Below are 13,984 nucleotides of genomic sequence, written 5' to 3'. Positions count from 1 at the left end.
TTCTTTAATATAGCCGACCTGCTTGAGGTTTGTCGAGGCGTACTTTTTCTTAAACTCCTTAAGACGCTCTTTGTATGTCTCTTTAGTCGCTGAATTTAGAAGCGAGAACCAAAAACTGTAGAACTCTTTCTATTCTTTAGCTGTCTCGAAGGTTGGCTGGTATCGTGCAAGGACAGCCTTATTTGTATGCTAGATATAGAGAGACATCGCCGACAGGAAGAGAGCTGAAGCCATGTTTATAACTGCTAAATACTGGTCTGTCAAAATGATAGACGGGAAGACTCTGCCGTATTGCTTATATAACGTCTTCAACTGCTTAAGGGCCTATATGTAGTCTTTTTTAGTCTTATCGCTTAAAAACGCAAAAGCAATACAAAAGGACCGTTTAGTTGTATCGACGCTAATTATATTAAGGAGTAGTATGTTGTATTTATTCGTCTTATATGTACAATCGAGGAGGAGGACTTTAGGGTATGCTTGAAGGTAGATGAGGGAGTCGGGATGTGCGAAAAGTACTACTGTCACATGTCTATCTGGCTTGTACTGTACATGGCCCAAAATCCTTCTTGCTTAAGCTGATTTGTAAGCGTGTGAATTGAGCTCTTGCCTTGACGAGAGTCTTGGCAGACCTTAGCAATACGGTTGTAGATATCTTGACGCGTTGCTAAAGAGCCGTTTTGCCGTATAATTGTCTGAATCTCCTTCGGCGCGAGGCCAGCGTTTGAAAGGCTCTCTAGCTGTGGCATACGGGAGAGTTGTCGGTGGATAGGGTGTGCAGATGGGTGAAGGCTGGGTTTGTGGTTGTGGATTGTGTATTGTTGGCCAAGACGGTGCTTTAGAGTCTAGCCTGTATTAGACTTCCTAGCGACGACTGAGAAGGGGCAATTCGTTATCTGTGTGGTCGTTTTTTGTTGGCGATCTCTTTGTGGCGACGAAGGTGGCCGGCGGCTTCAATCGCATGTAAAATAGACCTTCTGAAGGCTATCTTGACGTCGAAAAGACCTCTGGGTGGTAAAAGCGTAGCCTCGAGGCTTTGCGTACGCATTAATTGACTTAATTAAGGCCTTGCGCGACTTAAAAAGCCCCTCGGGAGGAAGGCAGTCGTCTGGGAAGGTCGCTATTGCGCTGGTGATGAAGAGCGTGTTTGTTGGTGCGGTGCAGCACCGCGTTAGATGTATTTTGCTGATTTTGGGTTTATGTAAGCGCACATGGATGTGTGCCTAGTGGGCGCCTGCTGTGGGCTGCAGCAGCCGTCTCCATTCCTCCAGTCGCGTCTTTGCGTCTAGGCTGGCATGACAAGAGGCTTGTTTAATAGCTGCGCTTGTTATAGGGTAGACTACGGGTTGGAGCCAGGTAGGTGCTGATAGGTTGTTATTGTGAAAGCTGAAGAAAAAGGAGGAAGTCTATACGGAGGTTGGTCGGGGCCGGAAGGCCCCTTAAGTACCACGTGATCAGGGGTCACTCCTGAAAGCCGGATCCGTGCCCCCAGCATGGATCTATCACATAGCCCCCGACCCGGGTCCTGTCCGGGGTCATATGACTCCGCTCCGGCGTGTAAACCTACCGCAAAGGGCGCTCAGAGCGACGGTGCCTCTGGGGATAGCTTCAGGCGGCTCGCCTCCTGTTGCTCGGGCGGCGGCGGTCGGTCCAGTGCCAGCCTCCGAACCTGGGGAACCGTCACGGAGGTCCTGTCGTCGCGGTGCGGGCTCAGGTCGCGTTCACCCTGCGCCTCAGGTCGCCCTCATGTCGCCCTCACTTCCTCCTGGTCGGCGTTGTCTGGGCACTGTTGCTATGCCTGCTCGACCCCAGCCTTCCCGAAGCGGAGTTTCCTTCTCCTTTCGTCCCACTTCCTCGATGCCTCCGCCCCGTTCCCGCTCCTCTTCCTCCCCAACTTCGCACCGACTCCTGCCCTCTCTCATCTTCCTGCCTCTCCTCGGCCGCACCCGCCCACGCTCAGCCGTCTCGCCGCCGCGCAGCCATGAACTACTTCCGCAACACCGCCGCCGGCAGTGCCAACAACAGCGTCGCCGCCGCCGGTGCACCCCCTCCCTCTCCTCCCGGAGGTGATGGCGACAAACGCCAGCCCCCCTCCTCGGTAAATGTTCAACTGCTCAGCGCGTCCATGGCGGAATCGCGTCGCATGCTGACTGTTCGCGCAGCGTGCCATGGGCACTTACGTCGTTGTGGGTGACAGCGACGACGAGGCTGCCGCAGCGCCCCAGCAGGTGGCGCACACCTGCGACCGTTGTGGCGACGCTTGTGGCCGCACCGGCAAACTGGCGTGCCAGCCTCGTGTCCGGGGAAAAGGCTGTGCTCCCTGCGCCAAGGCCAAGCGCACCTGCAACATGATGGAGAAGGAGTACGCCCAGTCGCCGCGCCTGCGCCGCGCCGACGAAACGATGCGGGCCCTGGTCGAGTCCGGTGAGCATGTGCCCGTGCCTGCGAAAAGCGGCCGGGGCGGCAACATGGCCACCATCACCCACACCCTGTCTGTCGCCATCCAGGACTGGCAGCGGGCTCGCACCGAGGCCCAGGCCCAGGTGCAGCAGGCCGAGCTTCTGCAGGCCATGAACATGGGCGACCCCGGCGCGAGCAACGATGTAGCCCTCACCCTGCCCCCTTCGACTCCTGGCTCCGGTCGTCGCGGCGCCAATGCGGCCGAGCATCAGGTCCAGGCCATGGGCCAGATGCTGCAGTTCGGCTTCAACCGGATGAATGTGAGTCGACTGTCAGGAACCGCGACGGTGGTTGATCTCGTGCTGACTCGTGCGTGTAGGGGCTCCATCAGGTCCGCCACCAAGAGACCCTGGCCGCAATGCGCGAGAGCTGCAACGCCGTGCAGGCGCTTGCCAACTCGGTGGCCGCGCGCCCCCAGCTGCCCGCTACTGAGGAGCGGCGCCTCCTCGACGTTCCCGGTTCTGGCAACCGCGGTCGCCACAGCGGCCGGAGCGAGCGCTATGATGACCACCGCGGTAGTCGCAGCGGGCGCGACAGCGGCCATCGCAGCCGCTACCACAGCAGCCGCAGCGAGCGCTACCATGAGCGTGACGAACGTTCCCTGTCCCCCTCTGAGGAGGCCCGTCGCCGCCGCCGCGAGCTTGAACGTCGTCGTGACGCGAGGCGTCTCGGGGGCGGCAGCTCCACGCCGCCATCGGTCGAGGAACTGACCGACTCCCCGCGCTAGTGAGCGCGATGTTCTCCTTCCTCCCCTTTGGGATTGTGTTCCTGTGGCGTTTTGGCGCAACGATTCCGGGCCGGCGTGCCCTCACAAGTGAGTTTTCCCAGGTCGGCGTGCCTGTGGCCGTCCGCCGCCTTTGTGTGGCAGGCGGGAGGTGGTCGGGTTGGCGTGCTCTCCAGATAGTCGTGGCTTGGCGCCTTTTGCGCGTCGCCAACAATGACAAGACTGTTCCCCCCCCGTACCTTTTGTCCCTGCTTCCGACGTGATGCTGGGCTGTTGTTGGTGCGAACGTCACCCCAGCGTGCTTCGAACCGGTCCAGTGCCTCTGTGTCTGTGAATAGGGATAGAGGCTGCCAGTCCGGCGTGTCATATCCTACCCACTTGACCAGCACCTGACGACCGCCTCCCCGCCCCCTGGCATTCTTAGCGGCCAAAATTTCCTCCACTGCGTATTCTTCTTGGTCCCCTTCATCTTCCGCAGCGGGGATAAGTATCGGGCCTGGGCGGGTGTCTGTGGTGATTTGTGATGGCAGTGGGTCTGCCGCTGCGCGTTCCACCAGCTCCACATGGAAGGTTTTGTGCAAAATCTTGAAGGTGCCGTCCCTCCCCGCATGTCCGACGAGGCACTATAAAGTGGCATTTCAAGTATAGCTAATATAAATTTAATAATACTTAAATCTTAACTTTAGGCTTTTAACTTATAATATAAAGTGAAAAGACTTAAGATATAAATAGTCTCTATTTAAACTCCTACTGCTTTCTTTAGTTTGTCTACCCTATTTTACCTTAAAATATTATATATTTAAAAAAAAAAATAGTTTTAAAACCTAGGCTAATATAATAATCTTAGATTAGGTACTTATTTTTTAAGGTAATAAAGCTTTTAAGTTTAAAATAATAGTAAAAGATAAATTTTAAGTTATATATAGTATTAAAATTAAAATATATAATAGGGTTAATATGTTAAATCGCTTTTAAAATAAATAAATTTAAATTTTTAAAATTACTTTTTATTTTATTTTTTTATTTTATTTTTAAAAACACTTTAAATAAATCTACTACCGTAATATTCTACTTATTATCTAACTTTTATAAACTTTTATATATTCGAATACAAAGCCCAAGTAAAATAGCGTGAGGCTGAGCTACTAAAACTACTAAAGTACGTATTTGCTAAGGAAAGTATAAGCTTTTAACACAGCTTTCCAGCCGTCGGACTCCGGGTCGCTGCTCCGGTCGCAAATATGGGCAGCGCCATCGACGAGCGCGAGGCCGGCCGGCACGCCGCGGGCTACGAGCACGTCGTACGTATCCTGGCTTTGGCGCCACGGGATTAGGTCGTCGCCGGTGCCGTGGACCAGGAACGTGGGCACGGGCGCGTACGTGCCGGCCTCGACGTGGGCGCGCGGACTAACGGCGCGGACGCGGTCGAGGTCGGGTTGCGGCGCCGCGTTCCAGTCGGTGACGCGGCCGGCCCCGGCGGCCTCGTCGTCGCGGTCGGCGGCGGCACGGGTCGGGAGGCCGTCGACGATGACGGGCAGGGTCTGGGCCTTCCAGTTCATGTGCAAGATCATGCGGCAGCGCGCGTCCTCGAGGATGCGCGGGTCCGGCAGGGCCGCGTGGGCGCCGATGACGCCGTAGCTGGTCAGGGGCGCATCGTGGACGCCCTCGAGCACGTCGAAGGCGAGGCCCGAGCTCGCGGCGCCGGGTATGTCGATGGGCGTCGTCCACCACTTGTCCGTGTAGTCGGTCGGGCAGTAGAAGCCCAGGATGGCGGTGGGGGGCGGCAGGCCGCGCGCGGGCGCCGTCCAGGCCAGCGACAGGGCCAGCATGCCGCCCGAGGACCAGCCGATGGCAGCGACGCGGGCGCCGTCGACGACGACGCCGGCGGGGCGGGCGGGCGAGTCGAGGCCCGGGAGGATGTCGCGCGCCCACGCCAGCGCCGAGCACACGTCGGCCATGGGCCCGTCGGCCAGTGTCAGCTCCGGGCAGAGGCGGTAGTCGACACTGACGGGGAGGAAGCCGCGCGCGAGCAGGAGGCGCGTCTGCGCGGGGCGGACGTCCTTGCGCGAGTAGATGATGTGGCTGCCGCCGTGGACCATGAGGGCGACGGGCCGGGGCTTGGGGTCCGGCGGGCCGTCGGCGACGGGCCAGTACACGTCGGCGTGGATTTCCAGGTCGCCCACCTTCTTGTACACAACCGTCTCCATGACCGCCTTGGCGCCGTAGCCCTCGGGCTTCCTGGCGGCGCCTCCGCCGGGTGTGGTCGTCTTGGGGGCCGTCGGGAACGCTCCGATCAGCCGCACCGTCTTGGACTCGGGCGACTCGCCGTCGCTCCACTCGACGGCCGCGAAGCCGGCGGCCTTCATGACGCGCTTCCAGTGTCGCTCGTCGACGATGGCGTGCGAGCGCCCGTCCTCGAAGCGCCACCAGCCCTCGAGCGGGCCGAACACGACGTCGAGCCAGGACATGTTGCGGGTGATCTCGAGAAGGGTCAGGGCGCCGTCGTCGCTCAGCATGGCCCGCAGGTGCCGCAGCGACGTGCCCAAGTCGCGCGTCGCGTGTATCGCGTTCGAGGCCAGCACGATGTGGTACGCCGCCACGTCCTCGGGCTTGGGCGGCTGCTCAATGTCCAGGACCTTGAAGCACATCTTGCCGTCGCCGGCGAGGTCCGCGAACTCGGCCCGCTTGGCCGCGGTGCCGACGAGGGAGGCCGAGATGTCGGTGAAGACGTACTCGAAGGGGACGCCCAGGCTGCGCAGCCGCTCGACCACGACCTTTGTCGTGCCGCCCGTGCCGGCACCGACCTCGAGGATGCGGAACTTGCCGCCGCTTCCGTCGCCAGTGGAAGCGGAGGATTTTGCTGTCAGCGCCCGCTCCACGAAGTCTCCCAGCACCCATCCTGGCGCGCGGAAGAGCGGCCACCTGTCGTACGCGTCCTCGAGCACCGCCTTGGTGGCCGGGTCGCCAAACAGGATCTGCAGGGCGTCCTTCTCGCCCGTCAGGCAGGCAGCGAGCTCGGACCCGACGGCGCGCACGAGCTTGTTGACGGTTGCATGCGGCGGGTGGAGGTCGATGATGTCGTGAAAGACGGCCTCCGCCGGGGCCAGGTCCAGCGCCGCAGCCGTCCGCGTGAACGAGGGGGTCAGGGAGGACGAGGATCCCTGTATGAGCCCGCCGTCCTCGAGAATGCGGAAGAACTGCCGCACGAGCCGCGCGTGGCGGTCCAGCGTGCCCTGCACCCGCGGCACCGTCTCGCCGGCCTGCAGGGCAGCGAGGTCGCAGCCGAGCCGTGCGAAGGCTTCGACGACGTAGGCGAGCACCAGCCGCTTCTGCTGCGGGTACGCGTCGGTCCAGAAGCCGAGCGCCTGGGCGTCCCTGGCCAGGTCATCGTAGTTGAGCCGGGTCTCGCGAAAGGCATCGAGCGCGTTGCTGAGGGCGGGCATGGGAGGGCGGGCGATTTCGACGGCCGTCGGCTTCTCGGCTGGCGGAGACGTTGTTCCCGAGGAGCCAACGTCGGCGATGCCAGAGTCAGCCAGCGAAGCAGCTACTGTCGACGGGTTGCTGCCGTCGTCGATGTCCTCGCTAACATCGCCATTCCCGGTGTCGCCAGCAGCACCGCCGAGGCCCAGCTGCTCGTCCACATACTGGGCCAGGGCGTCGACGTCGGCAAAGAAGAGGAAGGTGGACAGGTCAATGGTCAGGCCCAGCCCCGTGCGGATGTCGTTGAGCACCTCGGTGGCCATGAGCGAGTCAACGCCGAGATCGTCCAGCGTCGCCTCGCCCATGATCTCGCCGATCGGTCTGTCGGTGACACTGGCCAGGATGCGTAACAGCTCTTGACGCTTGCTGGGCCCGGCCGACTTTGCCTTTTTGGACGCAGAAGCGGCCGTGACGCTGGGATCGGTCACATGCGCTCCCTGTACGAGGGCGTCGGACGCAGACACTGACGACGTCGCCCTCGCATCTGTCTTGTTTACGCCCTGCAGCAGGCGCGCCAACAGAGCCCGCGGCATGCGCGAGAACCGGAAGCCAGAGAAGGCCATGACCATCCTGTCCGTCCGCGCGTCAAACACATACAGGTCCGCCGAGGCCTCCTTGACGACTTCGTGGCCTCCGACGTCCTCGCCGCCGCTGGTCAGGGTGGCCAGGACGCGCCACTCGCCGGCGGCCGGGTCGAAGCCGCCGCCCACCTCGATGCGCTCGATGTTGTTGCACACCAGGATGTGCTCCGCGCTGGCGTTGTTGAAGTAGTTGGCCAGGAGGCCGGCGGTCTGCATTAGCACGTCGGCCGTGTGCGCGTCGCACAGGCGCTGGTCGGCCGGCGCCGAGGTGTCGGGCGTCGCGCGCACCGTGGCCGCGGCCTCTCTGCCCACGCAGGATACGTGGTCGAGACGCTGGAACGACGGCCCGTAGTCGCACACGGCGGAGAAGGCCTGGTATATTGTCCGTCGGCCGCGCATGGACTCTCCGTCCGGACTCGCGAGCAGCTCGGCGACGCGGCGGCCGTGGCCCGCCAACGCCTCGAGGCGTGCGAAGGCCCGCGCGGCACGGTCGTCGGAGCGTCTACGGAGAAGCACCGTACCGGTGGACTTTTCAGCAGCCGGGTTGGCAACGGATGCAGACGAGGACAAAACCTGCCGTGTGGCGAAGGAGAAGGACCACGCGGGCCCCCCGTCTCCGTTATCCTCGGTCCTCCGCTTCAGCTTCAGCGTGATTTCTGTGCCCGTGTCCCGTCCGATCGGCGACATCATGGTCAGGTCGTCGACGACCGGCACGTACATGGTCGCCGCGACGTCATCCGCGAGGAAGAGTGCCGCGCGCGCAACCAGTTCAAAATACAGCGACGCCGGCGCGAGTGCCTGTCCACTCATGACGTGGCCGCCCACAACGGCCTGGAAGCGGTCGGATTGCGGATGGACGCGGAATACAGCTTCGTCGTCTGCACGATGGCGGATGGTGAGGAGCTCTTGCGTCTCATGAGCTCCCTCTCCTCCTTGTAGATGCGCAGACTTGGCTTCCACCCCCTTTTCGCTGACCTCTGGCTCCCTCCCGGTAAAGGGCAGCCAGTGGCGCGTCTTTTCGAACTGGTATGGCGGCAGGCTCAGATAGCCAAACTCGGGCTTCTGGCTGCGATGGAAGGCCCAGTACTGCACGGCGAGACCGCGCCTCCAAAGCTCGACGGTGCTGTCAGCGAGAGATGCCAGCGCGTCTGTCGATGTGGACGCGAGCTGAGGCGAAAGGAACAGCGGCTGCGACTGCTTGGAGCCAGCCACGCAGCCCCGGACGAGCTGCATGACGGAGGATCCGCGGCCCGCCTCGAGCCAGGCGCATGTGCCCTGCGGGAAACGCGTGGCGAGCCTCTCGATTGCGTGCTGGAAAAAAACCGGGCGCCGGGTGTGGCTCGCCACCATTTCGGAGTCGGGGTCCGTCTGGCGCTGGACCTCATCACACGTCTCCAGGTGGATGGCCGGACGACGCCACTCCAGCTCCTTGGCCAGGGCCGAGATGTGCTCCAGCATCGGCTCGGTGAACTTGGAGTGGAAACCATGCGTGACGTCGAGCCTCTTGGTGCGGATCGACGACTCGCTGAAGTGCTTCTCGAGAAGCTGGATAGTGCCAGCCGAGCCGACGACGACGTGGCTCTCGGGACCATTGTAGCACGCGATCTCGGCATACTCGTTGCCCTGCAGTGGGCCCAGAGCCTGTTCGACGGTCTCGCGGTCCGCCCTCACAGACAGCATAGTGCCTCGCTCCAGGCCCCAGTGCTTCTCCATGATCTCGGCCCTCACGACCACCAGCCTCAGAGCGTCGGCGAGGGACAGCACGCCCGAGACGCAGAGGGCCGTCAGCTGGCCAAAGCTGTGGCCCACGACGGCGCCCACCTCGAGCCCACTGTCCAGCCATGAGGCGGCCGACGCGTACTGCACGGCGAACAGGCCCGCATGCAGTGCCGCCAGGCGCTGTACCGGCTCGCGCTGGAACACTGTAGGGAAGAGCCCGGTGCGGCCCTCCGAGAGAAGCAAGTCGTTGCAGGCGTCGAGGTGGCGGCGGAAGACCTTGGACGTGTGGTACGAGACCTCGGAAAGCCCGATGAAGTTGCTCTCTTGCCCGCCGAACACGAGCACGGCGACGGGCTTGCTCTGTGACGGTGGCGGCGGCGGGCTAGTCGTGTCGGAGTCGGTTCCCGCCGCGGCCGCTGTGAGCTTCTCCTGCAGGTCGTCAAGGCTGGTCACCGTCGTCGCCAGGCGGAAGGGCAGCACGAGATTGGCTCGGTCGGCCAGGTTGAACGTGAGAGAAGACAGCAGGGCATCCGGGGCTGTCGACGCTGCCGCCTCCTTCTTCAGCCAGCCAAGCAGCTTCTTGCAGTACCTGGCGAGGCTGTTGGCCGAGTTGGCCGAGATAACGAGCGGATACTTGGCCAGCTGAACCAGACTTGCCGCCGGCGTCAGCTGGGCCGGTCCCTGACGGATGAGGGCGGCCGAGTTGCTCCCGGCCGCGCCGTAGCTGTTGACGCAGGCCACCCGTCGCAGCCCGGGGCCCGCTTGCCAGTCCACTAGGGATTGCGGGATCGCCATCTTGTCGTCCTCGAGCGGCGGCCCCAGCTTCGGGTTCAGCTTGGTGTGGCTCGCCTGCGGCGGGATGCGGCGATGGCGCAACATGAGCAGCACCTTGACCAGGCCCGCGACGCCGGCCGTTGCCTCGGTGTGGCCAATGTTGCCCTTGACGGACCCAAAGTGCAGCGTGTCCTCGCGGGCCGGCCCGCCAAAAGCCCGGCGGATGCTGCGCACCTCGACGGGGTCGCCGACCTGGGTGCCCGTGCCGTGCGCCTCGACGTACGAGACGTCGCCGGGCGCGACGCCGCCCTGCCGCATGACGTCGCGGTACAGCGCCACCTGCGATTCGGGCTGCGGTACCGTGATGTGGCTGGCGTTGTGGTTCTGGTTGGCCGCCGAGCCGACGACGACACCGTGGACCGTGTCGCCGTCGCGCAGCGCGTCGTCGAGCCGCTTGAGCACCACGGCGGCCACGCCCTCGCCCCGGCAGTAGCCGTCGGCCGCCTCGTCAAAGGGCTTGCACTGGCCCGTCGGGCTCAGGAAGCCGGCGGCCGCAAAGTTGCGGTAGTCAAAGGGGCTGCTGATGACGTTTGCGCCGCCGGCGACGGCCCGCGAGCACTCGCCGGAGCGGATCGCCCGGCACGCCGCGTTGAGGGCCACGAGCGAGCTCGAGCAGGCCGTGTCGATGGTCAGCGCGGGGCCCGTCCAGCCGAAGTAGTGGCTGACGCTGCCGCTGACGAAGCAGCGCGTCGTGCCCTGCGTCGCGTAGGCCGTGGCCGGGTGGCACGACAGATTGTCGTAGTAGTTGCTGAGCACGGCGCCCACGTAGACGCCAAAGTCCGTTGGCTGCGCAGACCGACGGGGCGCGGGGCCGAAGTGGCCGGCCGCCTCGAGGGCCTCGTAGACGACCTCGAGCATGACGCGCTGCTGGGGGTCCCAGGCGGCGGCCTCGCGTGACGACTTGCCGAAAAAGCGGTGGTCAAAAGCCGTCGGGTCGCGCAGGAAGTTGCCCCACCACCTTGTCTGAGCGTGCTCGCCCGTCCGCGGCAGCCCCAGGCGCTCGACGGGCGCCGCCTCGGCCGTGCTCTTGCCCGCCGCCAGCAGCTCCCAGAGCTCGTCGACCGAGTCGGCGCCGGGGAAGCGCCCGGCCATGCCGACGATGGCGACCGAGTGCGGTGGGTACTGGGACAGGTCCCCGTCGTCGGCTGTCGCGATGTGGATTTCCTGCTCGATGTGAGCTCCGCTGATTCCGTTTGTGCCATTGATGCCGTTTGTGCCGTTAACCTTGCTCGCCTTCCCTTGGAGTAGCTTGCCGAGCGGGAGGACGCGGAATGACTGGACGACAGACGCCGGCAGGATGCTTTCGAGTCCCGCAACTGCGACGACCGTCGTCTTTTTGTTGGCCGTGGCCGACATCATGCTCTGGATGGATGCCTTGAGCGTTGCGTACCAGTCTGCTGTGCTCACCAGCACGCTCTCCAAGACCAGTCGCGTTGACTGGAAGGCCTCATCCCCATCTCTATGCTGGGAAATGACCGCGCCGTCGATTGTGGAGCGCACAAGGCCCTGCGGGGGCGGGAACTGCAGTTCCTTCTGGCGTTGAACCATCCTCATGAGCTTGTCCACGTTGTGCTTGTGAGCGGCGGTGTGGAAGCGTCCCTGGACGCCTTGGACGAGCTGCACACGAAGGCCCAGGCCACGGGCATTCGAGGCGAACTCGTCCGAGTCCACATCACGCAGCGTGACCGTCACGCAGGTTTCGTCGTTGATGCTTGATATGTAGGCCTGCTCGCAGCGTTTGATGTCAGCAGGGTGCTTGCGAACTGAGGATCAAGAAGAGGCTCAGATGACTCACTTGTGAATACGATCCGACCAGCTTCCCGACGTCGACCTGCTCGCCCTCCCTCCACCGCACGGCCACGCACGAATACAGCGTGCGGCTTGTGTCTGGCGCAAAGACGCCGTCGAGGTCGACGTAGGCGCCGACGCACACGGCCAGCCGGAGCGCCACCGCCGCCGCGGGTCCCAGGCCGGACTCGCCGTCCGCGCTGGCCACGGCCACGGCACTCAGGAGGCCGACGCAGAACCCCTGGATGCCGCCGCTGCCGGGGCCGCCGACGGCGGAGATTATGTCGAGCTGGGCGTCCGCGGCCCCGGGCCCGCCCCGCCGTCGGGCAGCATCGCCCAGGTGGCCGAGATAGCGCGCGTACTGCGCGATCTGGACCAGCAGAGTGACAGCAAGAGCGAGGTGATTGGGCATGGGGCCCTGGGCGTGGTGGGCAAGCAGCGAGCCGCCGTGCTCGATCCACCGGGCGAGCCGAGCGAGTTGCTCAGCGCCGGGGACGGGGCGCAGGCTCGGGTCGGACGCGACGAGCCGGTCCCAGAACCGCGGCAGGTGGACCGCGGCGTTGCACAGAGCGGAGAGGCTGTGGTTGCCGACTAGCTCGCTCCGCACATCGGCCAGCACCTCGTCCGAGGGGAGCGAGGTCTGCGGTCCAAAGACCAGGAGTGTAGGCGGCCCTTGCGTCGCTGACATGGTAGCCCGGCGCCAGCAGTGTGATACAGAAATGGCCTATGGCTGCTAAGCCGTGTTGAAGCAGGCTTGGGCAGATGCTCGTTACTCAATGTTGACCGATTATATAGGTGCCATCTTTCCACCTCGCCCGCATTACTGTCACCCAAGAACCTCTCCTTTTTTTCCGTCAGGATAATGCAACCTGCAAAGTCAACCCCCTTCACGTCGGGTCTGTCCCAAACGAGCAAGCAGCCAGGGCTTTAGCTACTTGGCAGTGTGCCCACGCGAGATGGCCCGGCTTATACCCTAGTTCAACCAACCTCCGCAACAACTGACCGGCGTCATTCCAATTCGGGCGTGCCCGCCGCCTGCCATTTTTGCCGTCCGCGTCTGCTTCGCCACTCACCGAGGCCTCACGTCTAGGGATGCACATTGTACGTACAATCCGGATATTTTGCGTACCTCATACAACTCTCACCTGTATCTGTACATACTAATAAATATACAATCGCTAACCAGATTAGGCTTAGCATCTCTAGATTATCTTAATGATCTAGGCCAGGCTTATTTACCTACGCGAATCCAGGTACGTTTTCATGATAACCTCCCTTTTTTCCTTCTATATATATATCAACATACCATCTTTTACCATCAACTACTACTATAATTTAATAGAATATTCGTCAATTAAAGCCATCATAATACCTTCAGACTCTTATTTAAAGAAACAAAAGCTTAATGATCTCTTAAAATATTATAATTTCGATACTAACCCTAGCTATATATATTAGCACTCAAAGTGCTATAAATATAACAAAATCAATCATCAAACTACCTTCAAGTTATATAACTATATCGATAGTTATAGCCTATCTTAAAACAAATTTAAAAGCTTAAATCAGCCTAGAATCATCTAAATATATAAAGCTTTCAATCTAACAATGTGTAAGGATGGTGAAGCCAAGTCACATGTGCAAGGTGAAGAACAGAGAGGGGGTTATTGATTTATTACCCCCAAGCTAGGTGTGTGTAGGTTCTAAGACTACTGCTTGCCGATCGGTCTGCGATCGAGTGGCAGTAAGGTATTTATGTGTCCTATAGAGGATCTATGCCCTCTGGTAAGGCGTAGACCTATGGCTTGTGGCTACAGCCACACTAAGGAGGCGATATCTTTACAACTACTAACGCTACTACTTTATAAGATTGTCGATAGTAATTATAGCTAAATCTCGTCATTTTATACTAATTTAAATAATATATAATAGAAGGTTAGATAGCTTTTATAAGGTATTATTAAGTGAAAGCATTGTTTTTATATATTATATAATTTTTATAGTTTATAATTATTGATAAAAGACGTTATCATAGTATCTAATTGACAAAGTTACTTTAGCTAGATTATAATAATAATCTTCTTCTTTAAGAAGGTTAAGTTATAATTAGCATAGCTTTATTTAATTTAAGTAAATAAGCTTAAAAAAATATACTATTTTTTTTATATTTATAATCACTTACTAAGGCTTTTAATATAGTATAATATTATTACTTTTAAAAAACTAAAAAGTATTTAAATTATAGATAGAATTATCAGCTATTTAAGCTAAGAAAAGTACTATTATCTTCTATAGTCAGTATAGTCAAAAGATTGATAAATTAAGTTAGTTATCTATAGTAGTAGTGTAACGATCCTTCCTATCAGTACGTCGATAGATAACTAAGGGTCCTTAGGTTTAT

The 13,984-nt window shown here is 59.8% G+C and overlaps 1 protein-coding gene across 1 annotated transcript; it reads left to right on the top strand.

Moving 5' to 3' along the window:
* Positions 1–1,978: 1,978 nt before the first annotated feature.
* UCRPA7_3497 (hypothetical protein) lies at positions 1,979–3,184 on the top strand (the record flags this gene model as incomplete). The annotated part of the gene is made up of 3 exons (XM_007916175.1): positions 1,979–2,095; positions 2,160–2,717; positions 2,777–3,184. The coding sequence occupies 3 exons, from the start codon at positions 1,979–1,981 to the stop codon at positions 3,182–3,184; spliced, it is 1,083 nt and encodes a 360-aa protein (XP_007914366.1).
* Positions 3,185–13,984: the final 10,800 nt, after the last annotated feature.

The sequence above is a fragment of the Phaeoacremonium minimum genome, assembly GCF_000392275.1.
Source record: "Phaeoacremonium minimum UCRPA7 unplaced genomic scaffold PA7_03_scaffold_288, whole genome shotgun sequence".
Taxonomy (NCBI): domain Eukaryota; kingdom Fungi; phylum Ascomycota; class Sordariomycetes; order Togniniales; family Togniniaceae; genus Phaeoacremonium; species Phaeoacremonium minimum.
The sequence above is the reverse complement of the archived record's forward strand: the minus strand, read 5'-3'. Positions and strand labels throughout refer to the sequence as shown.